Raw genomic sequence first — 23,320 nt, 5'->3', positions numbered from 1 at the left:
TTGTCTCACTGTCAGATACTGTAAAGGCATCTCATTTCTACTTCATGGTTTATTATGACATCCCCCATAGAGATCTAATAGATCAGACACCTGCCATATCTCAGTACTGTGATTCATGAATCATCAGGAATCATTAGAAATCACTGTCTTCTTCTCCTCTTCACATTGCAGGGTGAAGATGGCTTCCCCGGGTTCAAAGGTGACATGGGCCTCAAGGGAGACAGGGTGAGAGTGTACCTACGCCAGACTACACACGCTTCAGATCAGTTTTCATTATGAACAAATAAGGTATTTTATGTAGAATGAGATGAGATCTCACTTAGTCTGACCTGCTTTTCTGTCTGCTTCTCTTTCTTCCTATCTACCTCTCTTTTTCTCTCTCTGTCTCTCTGTCTCTCTCTCTGTCTCTCTGTCTCTCTCCCTATATCTCCCTCTCTTTTTCTCTCTCTGTCTCTCTCTCTCTCTGTCTCTCTGTCTCTCTATCTCTTTCTCTCTCTCTGTCTCTCTCTGTCTCTCTCTCGCTCTCCCTATATCTCTCTCGCTCTCCCTATCTCTCTCTCTCTCTCTCTCTCTCTCTCTCTCTATCTCTCTCTGTGATGTGTGTGTGTGTGCGTGTGTAGGGTGATAACGGGGTCACAGGAGGTCATGGAGAGGATGGGCCAGAGGGGCCTAAGGGCCAGTTGGGACCCCTAGGAGAGGTTGGAGGTGCTGGCATAGCTGGAGAGAAGGTACAGAAACATTATTTCACTAGTCTAACATTTACTGTATGTGTCTGGTTATGCAATATGCATGAGTTATTGGGATTATGCAGATGTATGGATATATGCGTGTTCAGCGTGTCGGCTACAGTACATGTAATCACATGAACACCCTGCTTAAACCATGTCATACAGTATTTGCATGCATTATGCACTTTGTTTTTGGCAATGTTGCCAAGTCAACCATAATGATTCCACTCCTCTTTTCTGTTAATCTCTCTCTCTGACTCTCTCTCTCTCTCTCTCTCTCTCTTTCACTCTATCTCTCCTTCCTCAGGGTAAACTGGGTGTCCCAGGGTTGCCAGGATACCCAGGAAGACAGGGGCCCAAGGTGAAATCCAATTCAGAGCTTTAAAACTTTGTTTTACATTAAAACTTTGAAACAGAAAGAAGTGTGTATTTCTTTGGCTCAGCTCATTGCTGTCAAATCAAAAATAAAGCATAATAAATGGCTGATTTAAAAATAGGTATTTTATTAATAGTTCATTAGTGACAACAATTCATTAGCGGGTTGATTAATGGCGTATTTAAGGCAGTGTGTTTGACTTATGGATTATATTTAGCTTAATTCGATACTGTGGTTCATTATTAGTTTATTAAATGGTGTGGTTGATGCATGATTAATGTAAGGCTGTAGATGGTTAACCTCTGTGTGTGTTCTCCAGGGATCCATGGGGTTCCCTGGTTCTGCCGGAGTTCTGGGAGAGAAAGGAAGACGGGTGAGAACCATAGGACCCGTATTGAACCATGCTGAACCGTATTGAACCATATTGAACCGTATTAAACCCTCTACTGTAATTCTCCTCTAACCATCCAAAGATTGGTGAACTGCCTGTACTGTTTTCACTGATAGATGATAATGCTGGATTTCTCTTCTAACAGGGTCCATCTGGTCAAGCAGGAACTGGGGGTCAGAGAGGTCCTAATGTGAGTTAGATTTCTCCTCTGGTCTTACAGCATCTGAGTCTGTTGATCTCTATTGCATTGGGCCTATGGTGAGGTGTGAGTCACGGTTTCTCACCAACTGACATTGCACACCATTCATTTACAATCAGTGGTCATCAACCTTTTCTGAGTCAAGATCACTTGACTCAGCAAGCCGAGATCTACCGCTCAGATAAAAAAATTAACATGACTTAAAAACATAAGCCTATGCAACATTAACCAGTTAAAAACAGTTCAGTAATAATGAGGTTTGTGCAGTAAGCTATAAGGCCCAATACGTTATCACTATGCTTGAATTACCCTGCCAATGTTGTTCCTCTCAGACTATTTAGAAATGTTATTTCTAAATTGAAGGTATATGATCAAATTGGTAGTAGATCATTTGTTGTATTACTTGTGAGGCACAGCTGAGTGAGCATAATCATTTATTTTACTGGACTGATGGCCTGCATCTGATGGTTAGCATTTTAATGGCTTATCAAAGTGTTGAAAGTCCTGAATAACAGCTTAAACATAAACATACTCATAAAAACAGAAGCTCTTTCCTGTATTCGTTGAATCTCTTTCTAGCCATGTTTTTAAATGTTTAGAAATCCCACATTATCAACTTTGCTGTGTGTTCGAGGCTTCTTTTGACAGCCTATGGCTCAAGGAAATTGTGCAGACAGTGATCTGAGCTATCTGATTGGCCAGCGCTGGGTTTTTGATTTGCTCTCTGGGCCTGCCAGGTAGGTGGAGTTCTACCTTCAGACATTGTTCAAAATGAGAACACTTTGCCTTTCCGGCACCAGGGCTGCTGAATAAAGTACACCTACCACCAGCACTAAACTCATTTTAAGAAATAGGAATGCAAGGCTTTATTTTTTTATATATTTTTTTTTACAGAAAACCAGACCGGTTGGCGACCACTGATTTACGTCATAGGAACTCTCATTCACCCCGTGTCATTTATCCTTCTCCTATGGATGAGTTGTGTTGTCATAAGAAGGATTATGTTGATGTTGTTTTTTTCATAGGGTGCCAGAGGGGGGAGAGGAGCACGAGGACCGACAGGAAAGTCAGGAGACAAGGTGGGTTTAGGCCAGTGCACAGCTGTCTCAAAACGAGAGAAGGAACAGGCGCTGTTGTAAGTGTTACTGTTCAGCACAGCATGCCATGCCATCTGGTGCAAAGAGATAATACTTACAATACTCTGCAGCTACATGTTTGAATCTGATATCAGTTATTTCAGGAGTCCTTTCAAAAGACCACCAATGAAATGATTAACAATGGTAAAAAAATATATTTTCATAAAATGAATGAATAGACCAACAGGCTCAATAACTGTGTTTCTCTCTATCCCAATCCTCCACCTTCTACATGATCCACCAATCAGGGCACCTCTGGACACGAAGGCCCACCAGGATCCACTGGAGACCAGGTAAGCTTCAGTCTGACACACAACCTCACAACCCCAGAGTTGAGCTATAATATAACACAGCTAATAATAGCATATCTAATAATAGCTAGCATAGGATGATAATATTACAACAATACACCCTGGTAGGAAAAGGCATCATAATGCTTCACAGATACATAACAGTGTATGATACCTACTGGTAAAGATAGTCAACTGGATTGAGTCTTTGTGTTGTCTGATTGATCATACAGGGACCCCAAGGACCACAGGGAAGGAACGGTGAGGCAGGACCTAAGGGACCTAATGTAAGTGTGATGTGTCAAATGACAAGATGCTTTTATTTATTTTATTTACATTTTTGTATTTCAAATCAAATTTCAAATCAAATCAAATCAAATGTATTTATATAGCCCTTCGTACATCAGCTGATATCTCAAAGTGCTGTACAGAAATCCAGCCTAAAACCCCAAACAGCAAGCAATGCAGGTGTAGAAGCACGGTGGCTAGGAAAAACTCCCTAGAAAGGCCAAAACCTAGGAAGAAACCTAGAGAGGAACCAGGCTATGTGGGGTGGCCAGTCCTCTTCTGGCTGTGCCGGGTGGAGATTATAACAGAACATGGCCAAGATGTTCAAGTGTTCATAAATGACCAGCATGGTCGTATAATAATAAGGCAGAACAGTTGAAACTGGAGCAGCAGCACGGTCAGATGGACTGGGGACAGCAAGGAGTCATCATGTCAGGTAGTCCTGGGGCATGGTCCTAGGGCTCAGGTCCTCCGAGAGAGAGAAAGAAAGAGAGAAGGAGAGAATTAGAGAACGCACACTTAGATTCACACAGGACACCAAATAGGACAGGAGAAGTACTCCAGATATAACAAACTGACCCTAGCCCCCCGACACATAAACTACTGCAGCATAAATACTGGAGGCTGAGACAGGAGGGGTCAGGAGACACTGTGGCCCCTTCCGAGGACACCCCCGGACAGGGCCAAACAGGAAGGATATAACCCCACCCACTTTGCCAAAGCACAGCCCCCACACCACTAGAGGGATATCTTCAACCACCAACTTACCATCCTGAGACAAGGCTGAGTATAGCCCACAAAGATCTCTGCCATGGCACAACCCAAGGGGGGGCGCCAACCCAGACAGGATGACCACATCAGTGAATCAACCCCCTCAGGTGACGCACCCCTTCCAGGGACGGCATGAGAGAGCCCCAGTAAGCCAGTGACTCAGCCCCTGTAATAGGGTTAGAGGCAGAGAATCCCAGTGGAAAGAGGGGAACCGGCCAGGCAGAGACAGCAAGGGCGGTTCGTTGCTCCAGAGCCTTTCCGTTCACCTTCCCACTCCTGGGCCAGACTACACTCAAACATATGACCCACTGAAGAGATGAGTCTTCAGTAAAGACTTAAAGGTTGAGACCGAGTTTGCGTCTCTGACATGGGTAGGCAGACCGTTCCATAAAAATGGAGCTCTATAGGAGAAAGCCCTGCCTCCAGCTGTTTGCTTAGAAATTCTAGGGACAATTAGGAGGCCTTCGTCTTGTGACCGTAGCGTACGTGTAGGTATGTACGGCAGGACCAAATCAGAAAGATAGGTAGGAGCAAGCCCATGTAATGCTTTGTAGGTTAGCAGTAAAACCTTGAAATCAGCCCTTGCTTTGACAGGAAGCCAGTGTAGAGAGGCTAGCACTGGAGTAATATGATCAAATTTTTTGGTTCTAGTCAGGATTCTAGCAGCCGTATTTAGCACCAACTGAAGTTTATTTAGTGCTTTATCCGGGTAGCCGGAAAGTAGAGCATTGCAGTAGTCTAACCTAGAAGTGACAAAAGCATGGATACATTTTTCTGCATCATTTTTGGACAGAAAGTTTCTGATTTCTGCAATTTTACGGAGATGGAAAAAAGCTGTCCTTGAAAAGGTCTTGATATGTTCTTCAAAAGAGAGATCAGGGTCCAGAGTAACGCAGAGGTCCTTTACAGTTTTATTTGAGACGACTGTACAACCATTAAGATTAATTGTCAGATTCAACAGAAGATCTCTTTGTTTCTTGGGACCTAGAACAAGCATCTCTGTTTTGTCTGAGTTTAAAAGTAGAAAGTTTGCAGCCATCCACTTCCTTATGTCTGAAACACATGCTTCTAGCAAGGGCAATTTTGGGGCTTCACCATGTTTCATTGAAATGTACAGCTGTGTGTCATCCGCATAGCAGTGAAAGTTAACATTATGTTTTCGAATAACATCCCCAAGAGGTAAAATATATAGTGAAAACAATAGTGGTCCTAAAACGGAACCTTGAGGAACACCGAAATTTACAGTTGATTTGTCAGAGGACCAACCATTCACAGAGACAAACTGATATCTTTCCGACAGATAAGATCTAAACCAGGCCAGAACTTGTCCGTGTAGACCAATTTGGGTTTCCAATCTCTCCAAAAGAATGTGGTGATCGATGGTATCAAAAGCAGCACTAAGGTCTAGGAGCACGAGGACAGATGCAGAGCCTCGGTGCAAGTGCCGTCTCAGTGCTATGATGGGGTCTAAAACCAGACTGAAGCATTTCGTATACATTGTTTGTCTTCAGGAAGGCAGTAAGTTGCTGCGCAACAGCCTTTTCTAATATTTTTGAGAGGAATGGAAGATTTGATATAGGCCGATAGTTTTTTATATTTTCTGGGTCAAGGTTTGGCTTTTTCAAGAGAGGCTTTATTACTGCCACTTTTAGTGAGTTTGGTACACATCCGGTGGATAGAGAGCCGTTTATTATGTTCAACATAGGAGGGCCAAGCACAGCACAAGCAGCTCTTTCAGTAGTTTAGTTGGAATAGGGTCCAGTATGCAGCTTGAAGGTTTAGAGGCCATGATTATTTTCATCATTGTGTCAAGAGATATAGTACTAAAACACTTGAGCGTCTCTCTTGATCCTAGGTCCTGGGAGAGTTGTGCAGACTCAGGACAACTGAGCGTTGAAGGAATACGCAGATTTAAAGAGGAGTTTACTTCCGGCGCCGACAGAGATGGCCGCCTCGCTTCGCGTTCCTAGGAAACTATGCAGTTTTTTGTTTTTTTTACGTGTTATTTCTTACACTAGTACCCCAGGTCATCTTAGGTTTCATTACATACAGCCGAGAAGAACTACTGAATATAAGATCAGCGTCAACTCACCATCAGTACGACCAAGAATATGTTTTTCGCGATGCGGATCCTGTGTTCTGCCTTACAACCAGTGCAACGGAGTGGATTACATGCAGCGACCCAAAAAAACGACTCAGAAAAAGAGGGAAACGAAGCGGTCTTCTGGTCAGAATCCGGAGACGGGCACACCGTGCACCACTCCCTAGCATTCTTCTTGCCGATGTCCAGTCTCTTGACAACAAGGTTGATGAAATCCGAGCAAGGGTAGCATTCCAGAGGGACATCAGAGACTGTAACGTTCTCTGCTTCACGGAAACATGGCTAACTGGAGAGACGCTATCCGAAGCGGTGCAGCCAGCGGGTTTCTCCACGCATCGCGCCGACAGAAACAAACATCTTTCTGGTAAGAAGAGGGGCGGGGGCGTATGCCTTGTGACTAACGTGACATGGTGTGATGAAAGAAACATACAGGAACTCAAATCCTTCTGTTCACCTGATTTAGAATTCCTCACAATCAAATGTAGACCGCATTATCTACCAAGAGAATTCTCTTCGATTATAATCACAGCCGTATATATCCCCCCAAGCAGACACATCGATGGCTCTGAACGAACTTTATTTAACTCTCTGCAAACTGGAAACGATTTATCCGGAGGCTGCATTCATTGTAGCTGGGGATTTTAACAAGGCTAATCTGAAAACAAGACTCCCTAAATTTTATCAGCATATCGATTGCGCAACCAGGGGTGGAAAGACCCTGGATCATTGTTACTCTAACTTCCGCGACGCATATAAGGCCCTGCCCCGCCCCCTTTCGGAAAAGCTGACCACGACTCCATTTTGTTGATCCCTGCCTACAGACAGAAACTAAAACAAGAAGCTCCCACGCTGAGGTCTGTCCAACGCTGGTCTGACCAAGCTGACTCCACACTCCAAGACTGCTTCCATCACGTGGACTGGGAGATGTTTCAGTATTGCGTCAGACGACAACATTGACGAATACGCTGATTCGGTGTGCGAGTTCATTAGAACGTGCGTTGAAGATGTCGTTCCCATAGCAACGATTAAAACATTCCCTAACCAGAAACCGTGGATTGATGGCAGCATTCGTGTGAAACTGAAGGCGCGAACCACTGCTTTTAATCAGGGCAAGGTGTCTGGTAACATGACTGAATACAAACAGTGCAGCTATTCCCTCCGCAAGGCTATCAAACAAGCTAAGCGCCAGTACAGAGACAAAGTAGAATCTCAATTCAACGGCTCAGACACAAGAGGCATGTGGCAGGGTCTACAGTCAATCACGGACTACAGGAAGAAACCCAGCCCAGTCACGGACCAGGATGTCTTGCTCCCAGGCAGACTAAATAACTTTTTTGCCCGCTTTGAGGACAATACAGTGCCACTGACACGGCCTGCAACGAAAACATGCGGTCTCTCCTTCACTGCAGCCGAAGTGAGTAAGACATTTAAACGTGTTAACCCTCGCAAGGCTGCAGGCCCAGACGGCATCCCCAGCCGCGCCCTCAGAGCATGCGCAGACCAGCTGGCCGGTGTGTTTACGGACATATTCAATCAATCCCTATACCAGTCTGCTGTTCCCACATGCTTCAAGAGGGCCACCATTGTTCCTGTTCCCAAGAAAGCTAAGGTAACTGAGCTAAACGACTACCGCCCGTAGCACTCACATCCGTCATCATGAAGTGCTTTGAGAGACTAGTCAAGGACCATATCACCTCCACCCTACCTGACACCCTAGACCCACTCCAATTTGCTTACCGCCCAAATAGGTCCACAGACGATGCAATCTCAACCACACTGCACACTGCCCTAACCCATCTGGACAAGAGGAATACCTATGTGAGAATGCTGTTCATCGACTACAGCTCGGCATTCAACACCATAGTACCCTCCAAGCTCGTCATCAAGCTCGAGACCCTGGGTCTCGACCCCGCCCTGTGCAACTGGGTACTGGACTTCCTGACGGGCCGCCCCCAGGTGGTGAGGGTAGGCAACAACATCTCCTCCCCGCTGATCCTCAACACTGGGGCCCCACAAGGGTGCGTTCTGAGCCCTCTCCTGTACTCCCTGTTCACCCACGACTGCGTGGCCACGCACGCCTCCAACTCAATCATCAAGTTTGCGGACGACACAACAGTGTTAGGCTTGATTACCAACAACGACGAGACGGCCTACAGGGAGGAGGTGAGGGCCCTCAGAGTGTGGTGTCAGGAAAATAACCTCACACTCAACGTCAACAAAACTAAGGAGATGATTGTGGACTTCAGGAAACAGCAGAGGGAACACCCCCCCATCCACATCGATGGAACAGTAGTGGAGAGGGTAGCAAGTTTTAAGTTCCTCGGCATACACATCACAGACAAACTGAATTGGTCCACTCACACAGACAGCATCGTGAGGAAGGCGCAGCAGCGCCTCTTCAACCTCAGGAGGCTGAAGAAATTCGGCTTGTCACCAAAAGCACTCATAAACTTCTACAGATGCACGATCGAGAGCATCCTGGCGGGCTGTATCACCGCCTGGTATGGCAACTGCACCGCCCTCAACCGTAAGGCTCTCCAGAGGGTAGTGAGGTCTGCACAACGCATCACCGGGGGCAAACTACCTGCCCTCCAGGACACCTACACCACCCGATGCTACAGGAAGGCCATAAAGATCATCAAGGACATCAACCACCCGGGCCACTGCCTGTTCACCCCGCTGTCATCCAGAAGGCGAGGTCAGTACAGGTGCATCAAAGCTGGGACCGAGAGACTGAAAAACAGCTTCTATCTCAAGGCCATCAGACTGTTAAACAGCCACCACTAACATTGAGTGGCTACTGCCAACACACTGTCAATGACACTGACTCTACTCCAGCCACTTTAATAATGGGAATTGATGGGAAATGATGTAAATATATCACTAGCCACTTTAAACAATGCTACCTTATATAATGTTACTTACCCTACATTATTCATCTCATATGCACACGTAGATACTGTACTCTATATCATCGACTGCATCCTTATGTAATACATGTATCACTAGCCACTTTAACTATGCCACTTGGTTTACATACTCATCTCATATGTATATACTGTACTCGATATCATCTACTGTATCTTGCCTATGCTGCTCTGTACCATCACTCATTCATATATCCTTATGTACATATTCTTTATCCCCTTACACTGTGTATAAGACAGTAGTTTTTTGGAATTGTTAGTTAGATTACTTGTTCGTTATTACTGCATTGTCGGAACTAGAAGCACAAGCATTTCGCTACACTCGCATTAACATCTGCTAACCATGTGTATGTGACAAATAAAATTTGATTTGATTTGATTTGAGTCCGTAATTTGCTTTCTAATAATCATAATCTTTTCCTCAAAGAAGTTCATGAATTTATCACTGCTAAAGTGAAAGTCATCCTCTCTTGGGGAATGCTGCTTTTTAGTTAGCTTTGCGACAGTATCAAAAAGGAATTTCGGATTGTTCTTATTTTCCTCAATTAAGTTAGAAAAATAGGATGATCGAGCAGCAGTAAGGGCTCTTTGGTACTGCACGGTACTGTCTTTCCAAGCTAGTCGAAAGACTTCCAGTTTGGTGTGGCGCCATTTCCGTTCCAATTTTCTGGAAGCTTGCTTCAGAGCTCGGGTATTCTCTGTGTACCAGGGAGCTAGTTTCTTATGAGAAATGTTTTTAGTTTTTAGGGGTGCAACTGCATCTAGGGTATTGCGCAAGGTTAAATTGAGTTCCTCAGTTAAGTGGTTAACTGATTTTTGTCCTCTGGCGTCCTTGGGTAGACAGAGGGAATTTGGAAGGACATCAAGGAATCTTTGTGTTGTCTGTGAATTTATAGCACGACTTTTGATGTTCCTTGGTTGGGGTCTGAGCAGATTATTTGTTGCAATTGCAAACGTAATAAAATGGTGGTCCGATAGTCCAGGATTATGAGGAAAAACATTAAGATCCACAACATTTATTCCATGGGACAAAACTAGGTCCAGCGTATGACTGTGACAGTGAGTGGGTCCAGAGACATGTTGGACAAAACCCACTGAGTCGATGATGGCTCCGAAAGCCTTTTGGAGTGGGTCTGTGGACTTTTCCATGTGAATATTAAAGTCACCAAAGATTAGAATATTATCTGCTATGACTACAAGGTCCGATAGGAATTCAGGGAACTCAGTGAGGAACGCTGTATATGGCCCAGGAGGCCTGTAAACAGTAGCTATAAAAAGTGATTGAGTCAGCTGCATAGATTTCATGACTAGAAGCTCAAAAGACGAAAACGTCTTTTTTTTTTTTGTAAATTGAAATTTGCTATCGTAAATGTTAGCAACACCTCCGCCTTTGCGGGATGCACGGGGGATATGGTCACTAGTGTAGCCAGGAGGTGAGGCCTCATTTAACACAGTAAATTCATCAGGCTTAAGCCATGTTTCAGTCAGGCCAATCACATCAAGACTATGATCAGTGATTAGTTCATTGACTATAATTGCCTTTGAAGTAAGGGATCTAACATTAAGTAGCCCTATTTTGAGATGTGAGGTATCATGATCTCTTTCAATAATGATTAGTTAGTTAGTTTAGTTAGTATTTAACCATTATGTAACTAGGCAAGTCAGTTAATTAAGAACAAATTCTTATTTACAATGGCGGCCTACCCCGGCCAATCCCTAACCTGGACGAAACTAACCAGGGTCTGTAGTGACAGGAGCCACTCGGGAGCCCCTGCATTGTTTCACATGTTTCTGTTTTTCATTCCAGTCTTATGTTGCGTCTGTCTGTACTGTGTATCTCTATCTAGTGTGCATGTGTGTCTATGCTAATCAAAAGTGCAATATTATTTTTCAGGGAGCAGTAGGAAAAGACGGACTACCAGGTCATCCAGGACAGCGAGGGGAGCCAGTGAGTTAAACTGAGATTCAATGATGACCAAGGAATTATGTGGTTGTTAGTTACTTTTTTGCCTTTGTACAAATATGGACATAGATTACAACACTCATCAAGACCCCTAATAACACCACAACAACAGGCAAGACAAAAGCTGGCTGGCTTGGATGCTGAATTACTGAAGTGCTAGAGTGGGCTACATATTGAAGGATACTAATCCTATCCATAAACAACTCTCCCTCTCTTTCTCTCTTTCTTTCTCTCTCTGTCTGTCAGGCTGGCTCTTTCTCTCTCAGCTCTTAGCTTTGGGTCACAGCTTCACTTGCTGTTTTCTCACTTGTCATCTCTCCTCTCTCAGGGCTTCCAAGGCAAGACTGGTCCACACGGGCCCACGGGTGTGATCGGACCACAGGTGAGTTATCCAATAAGTGATTAGAACTACATTTGTAGTTTGTTTGTGACAATGAAAATCAAACGTATAAATGAGAGCTGTGGGGTAATGAGAACTCCTGTCTTGTTTTGTCTCCGGGGTTGTCGTTAGGGTAAATCTGGTGAGACTGGACCTAACGGCGACAGAGGACACCCTGGGTCACCAGGACCCCCTGGAGAGATGGGTTTACCCGGAGCAGCAGGCAAGGAGGGATCCAAGGTGAGTCCGTCGTGTTCATCTTCAGTGAATCATCTTCACCGCCACCGTCACCATCATCATCTTCAACACTATCATTATTATCATCATAAAAGAAATCTATAGAAGATCATACATGTCTCCTCCAGGACCCTCTCAGAAACGAGATAGGTCACCTCACCTCAAGGGATTTATCCTTCCCACAAATTTCCAAACTGATAAAGAGGAGAAAGAAATTCCTCTTTCCATACCTCACTGTGCTCCGTACATTACCGCTCATAAAATATGGATGTTCCTCTCAGTTAATGTGACTGTTGCACTGTACCATGTGATTTATCACCTCATAAGAGGCCTGCGGTGAAATAGCACCGTTACAAATAGAAATCAAACTGGATGGACATCAGAAATAGAGGAAGGACTAAAAACAAACAAAATATATATTGTAAAATAAAATTAAAATGTAAAGAAATTGTAAAATATATTATGTCTGTAAAATGTGTTTAGTATGTATAAGCCGGCAGTAGAATCCAAAGTGTTATTGTTTATTAGTTTACTCCAATCAGGGGAGGGGTGGTAGGGTTTGTGGGGAATAATAAAGGTATATTCTAAAAAAAGTGTGTATATGTATGTATTCATATATGTATGTGTATATTTGAATATATATGAATGTTTATGTTTATATACACTACCGTTCAAAAGTTTGGGGTCACTTAGAAATGTTCTTGTTTTTGAAAGAAAAGCAAATTTTTTTGCCCAATAAAATAACATCAAATTGATCAGAAATACAGTGTAGACATTGCTAAAATGTCTTCGGGCTGAAATCCCGTTAACGGGATCGATATGAGTGAAAGTGCAGGGCGCCAAATTCAAAACAACAGAAATCTCATAATTAAAATTCCTCAAACATACAAGTATCTTATACCATTTTAAATGTAATCTTGTTGTTAATCCCAACACAGTGTCCGATTTCAAATAGGCTGTACAGCGGAAGCACCACAAACGATCGTGTTAGGTCAGCACAGCAGAAAAACACAACCATTTTTCCAGCCAAAGAGAGGAGTCCCAAAAAGCAAAAATAGAGATAAAATTCATCACTAACCTTTGATGATCTTCATCAGATGACACTCATAGGACTTCATGTTATACAATACATGTATGTTTTGTTTGATAAAGTTCATATTTATATCAAAAATCTCAGTATACATTGGACGCATTATGTTCAGTAGTTCCAAAAACATCCGGTCATTTTGCAGAGAACCACATCAATTGACAGGAATACTCATCCTAAATATTGATGAAAATACAAGTGTTATACATGGAATTAAATATATACTTCTCCTTAATGCAACTGCTGTGTCAGATTTTACAAAAAAGCTTTATGGAAAAAGCGAACCATGCTATAATCTGAGAACGGCGCTCAGAGAACAAATACATATATCCGCCATGTTGGAGTCAACAGAAGTCAGAAATAACATTATAAATATTCACTTACCTTTGATGATCTTCATCAGAATGCACTCACAGGAATCCCAGTTCCACAATAAATGTTTGATTTGTTCAATAATGTCCGTTTGGTAAACAAATCAAAACTCACGAAGCACGTTCACTAGTTGCAGACAAAATGTCAAAAAGTTCCGTACAGACCGTAGAAACTTGTCAAACAATGTATGGAATCAATCTTTAGGATGTTTTTAACATATATCTTCAATAATTTTCCAACCGGAGAATTCTTTTGTCTTCAGAAAAGCAAAGGAACGGGAGATACCTCTCATGTGAAATGCGCGTGACCAGCGCAGTGACTGCTGGCAGACCTCTGACTCAATCCTCTATCATTCGGCCCCACTTCACAGTAGAAGCCTCAAACAAGTTTCTAAAGACAGTTGACATCTAGGGGAAACCTTAGGAAGTGCAACATGACCAATATCCCACTGTATCTTTGATAGGGGCTGAGTTGAAAATCGACCAACCTCAGATTTCCCACTTCCTGGTTGGATTTTTTCTCAGGTTTTTGCCTGCTATATGAGTTCTGTTTTACTCACAGACATCATTCAAACAGTTTTAGAAACGTTTTGTTTTCTATCCAAATATACTAATAATATGCATATATTAGGAACTGGGACTGAGGAGCAGGTAGTTTACTCTGGGCACCTCTGGGCACCTTATTCATCCAAGCTACTCAATACTGCCCCCCAGCCATAAGAAGTTATGAATGTTGTAAATTAATATTAGCTGGAAAGGGCAGATTTCTAATGGAATATCTACATAGGTGTACCATTTTGAGCCTGTAATCGAACCCACAAATGATGATGCTCCAGATAATCAACTAGTCTAAAGAAGGCCAGTTTTATAGCTTTTTTAATTAGGACAACATTTTTCAGCTGTGCTAACATAATTGCAAAAGGGTTTTCTAAGATCAATTAGCCTTTTAAAATTAAAAACTTGGATTAGCTAACACAACATGCCATTGGAACACAGGACTGATGGTTTCTGATAATGGGCCTCTGTTCACCTATGTAGATATTCTATTAAACAAAATCTGCCGTTTCGAGCTACAATAGTCATTTACAACATTAACAATGTCTACACTGTATTTCTAATCAATTTGATGTTATTTTAATGGACACATTTTTTTGACCCCAAACTTTTGAACGGTAGTGTGTTTATATATATATGGGTATGTATGGATATGGATATATTTACCCCAAAAACATATGGGGATTTGGAAATGATGCAGACAATTACATTGATGGAAGCAACAATCTGTCGGCAATATTAAGCTGATCCACCCCTTAAAAAAAAATAAAAAAATAAAAAGAGGCCTGTTGTCAGCTCACTTGTAGACTCAGACCTAATCCTCCATATCTATCTGTCTGTTTGTCTGTCTGTCTGTCTGTCTGTCTGTCTGTCTGTCTGTCTGTCTGTCTGTCTGTCTGTCTGTCTGTCTGTCTGTCTGTCTGTCTGTCTGTCTGTCTGTCTGTCTGTCTGTCTGTCTGTCTGTCTGTCTGTCTGTCTGTCTGTCTGTCTGTCTGTCTGTCTGTCTGTCAGGGAGACCCGGGTCCGTCTGGAGCTCCAGGAAAGAGTGGCCCCGCTGGGCTCCGAGGCTTCAGAGGGAGCAGGGGCAGCCCTGGAGCCATGGTAAAGAGCTAACACACCCACCTCACATCTCCTGACCTTCACCTTACTGACATATTACATTCTGCACTGATGTAAAGTACTACTGTATTGTATAGCGCCCATTGTTTTCTGTGAAAATCACTGAAGGCCAGTTTCCTGGCTTTTTATAGAGATTCTCCATTGACCATGCTGCTTTTTAGTCCAAGAGTGGGCTTCATCTGGGTCTGGGAAACTGACCCTAAGTCCTTTACTTGAATTAGCTGATGATGGACCATCTGATAACTGTATACTCTGACAGTGGGATGGAAACTGATTGGTTGGAGTTCCTGTGATGAAGGCTCTGATTGGTTCATCTCTGTGTGCTTGCCTCTCTCTAGGGCATTGCTGGACTGAAAGGAGGAGAAGGACCCACCGGTCTGTCAGGAGCAGGGGTAAATTGGATTTCATCATGTAGCAATTGTATAATTCCCATTTTCCCCATGCTACCCCTCTAATCTCCACCTCCATCCCCAATCCTGGTCCATATGTGGTCTATAGCCAACAAGGACCTGTAGAGTGGGAGGCTGCTACCATGAAGATCATAACCAGTGTACTAAATGAAAGAGTGAATCATGTGACGTTGTCCTCTTACCTCTCTGTTCCCCCTGTCGTGTCGTTACCCAGGGAGCCACTGGGGAGAAAGGGCCTTCTGGAGCGGCTGGTGCTATTGGTCAGCCTGGACGCTCCGGTGGGGTTGGCCCTGGAGGACCAATGGGAGAAAAGGGCGAGCCAGTAAGAACCTTTGATCATTTCCTTATTCGTTTTTTTTCTTATGCAACGTCAGTGTCAATTTATAAATGGACAGACGAACATCACTACTCATTACTGAGAAATAAACAGCATGTGTGGGTTCCTCTGTACTGTATGTGTCATAATCAGTGTTTACGCGCGCGTGTGTGTGTCTGCATGTTCCACTCTCTCTGCGTTATCTATTAATCAATATGTCATTGTGCAATATGAGACTAGAATAATGGCTGTGGTTAGACTAACAGTGTTTCCTCATCCATCTGTTCCCAAGGGAGAGAAGGGGCCCATCGGGCCGGCTGGACAGGACGGGGCGCAGGGGCCTGTGGGGCTGCCTGGGGCTGCTGGCCCCGCTGGGCCTCCAGGAGAGGATGGAGACAAGGTACTTACACCTGTACACAGGTACAGCACAGTAGGTACCATGCCACTGTAGAGGGACAACTTAGGAGAATCCAACTCCTGGCCCTCAAGGCCTGAAGCACTGCGGGGGTTTTCTATTGCTAGTCAATTGATATATTGTCCTTATTGGCCATGGAGTCCACTCACCTAGTGCCCTTGATGTTGTGTGGGGGTGAGGTGTATGCGTTACTGGGTGTGTTTCTTTATCTCTGCAACGTGTGTGTGTGTGTGTGTGTGTGTGTGTGTGTGTGTGTGTGTGTGTGTGTGTGTGTGTGTGTGTGTGTGTGCGTGTGTGTGCGCGTGCGCGTGCGTGCGTGCGTGTGCGTGTGTGTGCGTGTGTGTGTGTGTGTGTTGTCTACAGGGCGAGACAGGAGGACCAGGCCAGAAAGGCAGTAAAGGAGACAAAGGAGAATCTGTGAGTCTTCATCTGGCGAGATTTCAACCACAACACTGTCTTTTAGCCTCACAAGCCACAGAATTATACACCTGACAGGATATGACATCACCAGACACAGTACTACCAGAGAGAGGGAGGGGAAGATCCTATCTCTGGCCCAAATCTGCCCATGTTAAACAAATCCTTAATTATTATGTAGGTGAAGAGTTTTTGTGTGGGGGGCAATGAAAGTTTTGAATTTAGTCAAGATTAACATAAATTGCTATTTTGATACGTGAGGCTTATTTGATCTAATAGAAGTTTCATAATGCTTCGGTTGTTACGAGTGTGCTGTTATAAGTGTGACGCATGTGACATCCCGGCAACTTTGAGAAAAAACACTTTATCAGAGTTGTCCCTGTTGAAATTCGAGAACAGACTGTTCACATTCATGAAACTATGATCTTAGTCTCCGTTGAATACAGGTGGCTGATGTCAACACTCCTCATCTAATATTCAAACAAGTATTATTATTATTTGTATATATTATTTTTTATTGAATATTATAACATAAAATCTACCTGCAGTGAAGCCGCTCAACATTTACATTACATTCAGTCATCTAACCGTCTCCCGTCTAGAGTGACCCACAGGATCAACCAGGGCCCCTCCCAAGGGCACGTCGGCAGATCTCCCACCAAGTCAAAATGGGGACGAACTAGCTTTATTTTTGACTTTTATCTTTGACCATCATTCTATCCCCCGCCAAGCAACTCCACTCCTACTTGTCTCCAGTTCCACATCCCAAACCTCAGTTTCAAACAAGTATTTAATTAACAAGATGTATCCACCAATCCAAAGAGAGGAATAGGCGGGAGCTTGCAGCCCGCCGTTCCGCTCTGTGGACAACGAATCCCATTGTTAGAGCGGAGACACAAGCATCTCGTCTTTATGTCCAGTATCTCTGGTACTACTCACCTGGCAGGATATGACATCACAAACCATAGTACTACACACCTGACAGGATATGACATCACCAGCCACAGTACTACCAATCTTAACAATATAGCCAGGTGACCACTCTAACAATACCTCCTCAATGATTGAAGGAAGGTGAGATCAGGTGAGACCATTCTAGCCAATGAAAGGGCAGATACGAGTGTGAACAACAGCTACAACTAAGTTGTTTTTCTCAAATTTGCCGAAATGCCAAATGCATCCACTTATATCAGTACATTTGTAACAGCCTAAACATTACAAAACTTCTATTCGATCAAATAAGCCTCACATAATTCGACAGACACTCCCATACAAAAATAACTTAACTCATGCGGATGGATTTTGGGCACTTCGCCTCTTCCGCTCTGGTACTACATACCTAGCAGGATATGACATCACCAGCCACAGTTCTACACCCCTGACAGGATATGACATCACTAGAAAAATAATGAAGTCAAATCGTGATGTCAGTAATCTTCAGGTCGGAAAGTTTCCAACTTGGAAATCCGACATGGATGACCGTTCAAAGTTATTTCTCCAGGCCAGAGCTAGTTTTTCCCAGAGTTCCCAGTTGTCTTGAATGCACTGAAATCAGAGGTTTCCGAGTTCCCAATTCACAGTTGTTTTGAATGCGGCATACACACCTGACAGGTTAGGACATCACCAGTCAACGTATTACACACCTGACAGGATATGACATTACCGGTCACAGTATTACACACCTGACAGGATATGACATCCCCAATCACAGCATTAAGCACCGGCCAGTATCCTCCCCGTCACCAGCTGCTATCACTAGGATAATTCAAATGAATGACTCAATAAATGAGAAAGGGTTTATAATTGAGCGTTGAGATAATTATGTGCAGTTATAATTAACTGTACAGTATATTACTGTATGTGAGCTTTTATACTCAGCTTTAGGCATTATAAGCCTTTCTTCATGGTCTAGTTAGCATGCACTGTGCATCTTCATGTACTTTATCTTATCCTAGCCCTGGCAGCTCTATCAAACTATTCAAAATACTGTCTAACACTTTCAGAAGCCAAGCAATCACAAACAGCTACCATCAACAGCTGCAATTTCACAGTAGTTGTGCTTTTTGAGCTCCTGACACAGCAGTGTTTTCCTGCAGTGTATGATTGATATGCAGTATACTTTCAACAGCATCTCTGTTTCTCGGTCTCTTCTCCAGGGCCCTTCAGGGCCTATTGGAATCCAGGGACCTGTCGGCCATCCGGGGTTACCGGTACGTCTATTCAATGTATCTGTCTTTATTGTGTGTGTTTGTGTGTACTGTATGTGTGTACAGAACTGACCTCTGTGTGTTTCAGGGTGTGGACGGGGAGCCGGGGCTGAGGGGCCAGCAGGGGATGTACGGGCCGAAGGGAGACGAGGGAGCGAGAGGCCACAAGGGGGCCACAGGACCCACTGGACTACAGGTGAGGAGACGAGACACCCCTCTGTTGGACTGTACCATCCATCTCTCTACTCCAGCACATAGCTGACAGGTGGACTGTACCATCTCTCATCAACAGCACATAGCTGATAGCATTGCAGTATCCCTACTAATGCGCCTCTAACCATTCTCTGTCTTTACAGGGCATGCCAGGACTCCCAGGAGAGAAGGGAGACAGTGGACACGTGGGCACGATGGTGAGTACTGGACATACCATTGGACGATGACATAATTTCCCTATATCCTATTGTTGACCTGGCAGCCTCACTGGACTCTCCCACCAAAGATCATTCCTTAAGTATGTCTCTCATCTTCATTGTGGTATAAAGCCTAACTAAAGTACAACCCTGCTTGGAGGCAGTGTCTAGAGTCTGGCTCCATGTAGAGTGACTGGAGCGTAACAGCCATGACACGTCCAGCTACACATCCAGAGAGGACTAGGGCTTTGTGTCTAAATGTAACAAGGAGTCCCTCTGAAGTGAGAGGGAGAAAAGTCGAAGAGTCAGTGGAGTGAAGGAGGGAGAGAGAAAGTGAGGGATAGGGATGGAGAGAGAGAGAGAGAGAGAGAGAGAGAGAGAGAGAGAGAGGGAGGGAGGTGGTTTGAGGAGGAAGACGGCAGCGTGACAGCTGCTAATCAGATTAGCCTGAGCCGGGCCTGTCTAATGAGCATCTTCCTTCTATTGTGACAGTCATTTCAGAACGCCACAGACCGTGAACACATGCTAAACAAGATTCTACACACACAGTCAGCGCCACAGCACACTCAGCCTGATTAGGGAGAGGGGAAGGAAGCGTCAAAAACAGAACAAAAAAACAAAAGAGGGAACAAAAAGGGAGAGAAGGAGAGGATGAGAGGGAACAAAATATATGGGGGGATAGAGAGAGAGGGATGTGAGAGAGAGAGGGCACGGAGGAAAGAGAACTCACTGGGAAAGCCTCATCCATGTGAATGCTGTGGTTCACAGGATTGCAGCTTCTAATGCCCGCGTAGCTCCCCAGTAGCAGGATTATAGGATATGTGCTTACTGTAGTGGATGTAGTAGTGTCTGGAGTATGTCTGTCTGTCTTAGTGCTGTGTGTACAGACTCTCATTGTATTGGGATTTCAGTGTTTGTGTAGCACAGCTAACCATTAACTCTGGGCTGGAAGGGAGCAGTCAGTGCAGTTAAGATGGATAGCTTGTTGTCCATGTAGAGGTGCACAGAGGGGTGGAATCTCATCACACTGACTGAGTGTCAGTGAGTGCTCTCATTTCCCCTGTAGCCTGATCATGTGTTCTTGGAGAGAACTAGAGGTTCCTCTTAGAGAGAGAGAGAGTGAGAGAGAGAAGGAGGGGATAGAGGGAGGGAGAGAGAGATAAAGGGAGAGAAAGAGAGGGAGATACTGCACAGAAAGAGGGGGTGAAAGACCAGAAGAGAGAGGGAGATAGAGACAGAGAGTTAGGGAGAGAGGGAGAGGGAGGGAGAAAGAGAAAGAGAGAGAACCTTTCTGTGTGTCATTGAGGGTAATGGCTTGTCCTCGTGATGTCTTCATCATGTCAGTGAGGTAATGATCATAGAGGCTGGTTCTGTTCTGGGGATACAGTATGTTGCACCAGCCACCAGGCCCTCAGCCACCAGGCCCTCACTGAATGACTAGCATGCACACTGTCCCTCACTGAATGACTAGCATCACTGTCCCCAGGGAGGAGCTGCCTGGTGGGTCACACAGTCTACTTTCTTTGGGATAGAGGTGTGTGTGTGTTTGTGTCTGCGTGTGCGTATGCATGTATGTGCTGTCTCAAGCCAATGGCTAATGATTTATTTTCTCCTCAGGGCCCTCCAGGACAACATGGCCCCAGAGGCCCCCAGGGGTCCATTGGTGGAGAGGTACAGTATATTTCTGGCCTTATCTGACCACATTTCTATGCACTGGGTTTGCTGCAGTAATGGATTGGTTTATGTTGCAAGACAGTATACTATTTTGTGCAGCTCTCACTCCTACTCAAATCTACACTACCGACTATCAGAACACACCCACCAATAGGGCTGTTACTTCACACACGGCACACACACTCCTCTACCCTCTGCCCCTCTCCCTCTCCCAGACCCTCTGCCGGTTTGGAGCTGTGAATTATTAAGTGGTATTAGAATGTAATCCCTCAGAGGGAGTTATATTTACCTCTATAAATCATTAAGGAGTATTAGACAATCATCCCTCAGAGGGAGTTATATTTACCGCTCTATAAATCATTAAGGAGTATTAGACAATCATCCCTGGGAGGAAGTTATATTTACCTCTATAAATCATTAAGGAGTATTAGACAATCATCCCTGGGAGGAAGTTATATTTACCTCTATAAATCATTAAGGAGTATTAGACAATCATCCCTGGGAGGAAGTTATATTTACCTCTATAAATCATGAAGGAGTATTAGACAATCATCCCTGGGAGGAAGTTATATTTACCTCTATTAATGGCCAACCTCTCACACCAATCAATTATTCACGAGAGAGAGAGAGATGGGAAGAAGTCACAACATCCCCTGCATCAGTTACCATCACCTGCATCAGTTACCAATGACTGTGGTCAGTTAGCCACAGGCTACAGTAAAAAAAAAAAAAAAAAACAAACATTTTAAATAGATTGATTCACATTTAGTTACTACATGATTCCATATCTGTTATTTCATTGTTTTGATGTCGTCACACAAAAAAAAAACCCCACAAAAAAACAACATTTTAAATAGATTGATTCACATTTAGTTACTACATGATTCCATATCTGTTATTTCATTGTTTTGATGTCGTCACACAAAAAAAAAAAAAAAAAAAAAAAAACAACATTTTAAATAGATTGATTCACATTTAGTTACTACATGATTCCATATCTGTTATTTCATTGTTTTGATGTCGTTCACACATATCTGTTAAAAAAAACACAAAAAAAAAAAAAACAACAACATTTTAAATAGATTGATTCACATTTAGTTACTACATGATTCCATATCTGTTATTTCATTGTTTTGATGTCGTCACACAAAAAAAAACACAAAAAAACAACATTTTAAATAGATTGATTCACATTTAGTTACTACATGATTCCATATCTGTTATTTCATTGTTTTGATGTCACACACACACACACACACACACACACACACACACACACACACACACACACACACACACACACACACACACACACACACACACATAGTCAAAAATCAAAAATCAAATCAAAATGTATTGACATATTTAGCAGATGTTATTGTGGGTGTAGTGAAATGCTTGTATGGATTCAGTGGTACGGATTCAGATCGTCACATCAGACCTGGGTACAACTTTCATTTGATAGACCACATACTTTATTTGAGCATTTGCCTGGAGTGCTAGATGGGTGGGGTTTGTACTTTTGGGACTATCCCATTGGTTCTAGTTTCCTATCCAAGCTCAATCAAGCACTATTTGAAAGATGTTGAATACCATTTGAACCCAGGTCGGATTCATATGGTGCCATGGAAATAGAAGGGTGTAGAGATGGAGCGATCCATAAATGGATTGATGCAAGTGATGTTGTGAGAGAGAAATGGATAAAGAGAAGCTTTGAGTCTTTGTGGGAAATAGAAGAGCTGGCTTGCACTGCAGGCAGGATAGTCTTCCACTCACTCACACGCTCCAATTTGTGCACTCTACCAAAGAGAGAGATGCTTTCACTGTTTTTCTCTCGAGACAGCCAGCACACACTTCCACATTGACACACACCGACGCAGAGAGACTGACTCCACACTCTGTTACTCAGATCGCATCAACAGAGGAAACACACACACAGACAACAGTCAATATTTTCTCCTAGTGATGATGGTGCAGCTGTTGTCTCAGCACCCTGACAGAGAACAACAGACACACAAAACGACCTCATCACAAGAAACCTGTAGATTAAACATTTATTATTTCACTCCTCCTGTCAGTGTGTTGGTTCGAGTGGTTCTGTTGTGTTGTAACAGGGCACTGCTGGCCAGCCTGGTGGAGTGGGCCAGCCTGGGATCGTTGGAGAGAAGGGGGAGGATGGAGAGGCTGGGGACCCGGGACCAGTTGGAGACACTGGTGCCGCTGTAAGTCATCTTTCTCTCATCCTCTTCTTCACTGCCTCTCCCTCTCTCTCCCTCCCTCTCCCTCCCTCTCCCTCCCTCTCCCTCCCTCTCCCTCCCTCTCCCTCCTCTCCCTCCCTCTCCCTCCCTCTCCCTCTCTCTCCCTCCCTCTCCCTCCCTCTCCCTCTCTCTCCCTCTCCCTCCCTCTCTCTCTCTCTCTCCCTCCCTCTCCCTCCCTCTCCCTCCCTCCCTCTCCCTCCCTCTCCCCTCCCTCTCTCCCTCCCTCTCCCTCTCTCTCTCTCTCTCTCCCTCTCTCTCCCTCCCTCTCCCTCCCTCTCCCTCTCTCTCCCTCCCT

The 23,320-nt window shown here is 44.0% G+C and overlaps 1 protein-coding gene across 2 annotated transcripts in view; it reads left to right on the top strand.

Moving 5' to 3' along the window:
* LOC112225749 (collagen alpha-1(XI) chain-like) overlaps window positions 1-23,320 on the top strand; it is an 89,166-nt gene that overhangs the window by 55,621 nt on the left and 10,225 nt on the right. For both annotated transcript variants that reach the window (XM_042307178.1, XM_042307179.1), the window contains 21 exons: window positions 172-225; window positions 621-728; window positions 1,036-1,089; window positions 1,424-1,477; window positions 1,641-1,685; window positions 2,720-2,773; window positions 3,079-3,123; window positions 3,354-3,407; window positions 11,102-11,155; window positions 11,499-11,552; window positions 11,682-11,789; window positions 14,811-14,900; window positions 15,257-15,310; window positions 15,543-15,650; window positions 15,937-16,044; window positions 16,423-16,476; window positions 18,633-18,686; window positions 18,772-18,879; window positions 19,040-19,093; window positions 20,711-20,764; window positions 22,882-22,989. In XM_042307178.1, coding sequence (XP_042163112.1) covers window positions 172-225; window positions 621-728; window positions 1,036-1,089; window positions 1,424-1,477; window positions 1,641-1,685; window positions 2,720-2,773; window positions 3,079-3,123; window positions 3,354-3,407; window positions 11,102-11,155; window positions 11,499-11,552; window positions 11,682-11,789; window positions 14,811-14,900; window positions 15,257-15,310; window positions 15,543-15,650; window positions 15,937-16,044; window positions 16,423-16,476; window positions 18,633-18,686; window positions 18,772-18,879; window positions 19,040-19,093; window positions 20,711-20,764; window positions 22,882-22,989 — 1,476 coding nt within the window. The remainder of the gene's footprint in view (window positions 1-171; window positions 226-620; window positions 729-1,035; window positions 1,090-1,423; window positions 1,478-1,640; window positions 1,686-2,719; window positions 2,774-3,078; window positions 3,124-3,353; window positions 3,408-11,101; window positions 11,156-11,498; window positions 11,553-11,681; window positions 11,790-14,810; window positions 14,901-15,256; window positions 15,311-15,542; window positions 15,651-15,936; window positions 16,045-16,422; window positions 16,477-18,632; window positions 18,687-18,771; window positions 18,880-19,039; window positions 19,094-20,710; window positions 20,765-22,881; window positions 22,990-23,320) is intronic.

Source organism: Oncorhynchus tshawytscha, linkage group LG27 (genome assembly GCF_018296145.1).
Source record: "Oncorhynchus tshawytscha isolate Ot180627B linkage group LG27, Otsh_v2.0, whole genome shotgun sequence".
Taxonomy (NCBI): Eukaryota; Metazoa; Chordata; class Actinopteri; order Salmoniformes; family Salmonidae; genus Oncorhynchus; species Oncorhynchus tshawytscha.
This window is presented reverse-complemented; position numbering and strand designations above follow the sequence as displayed.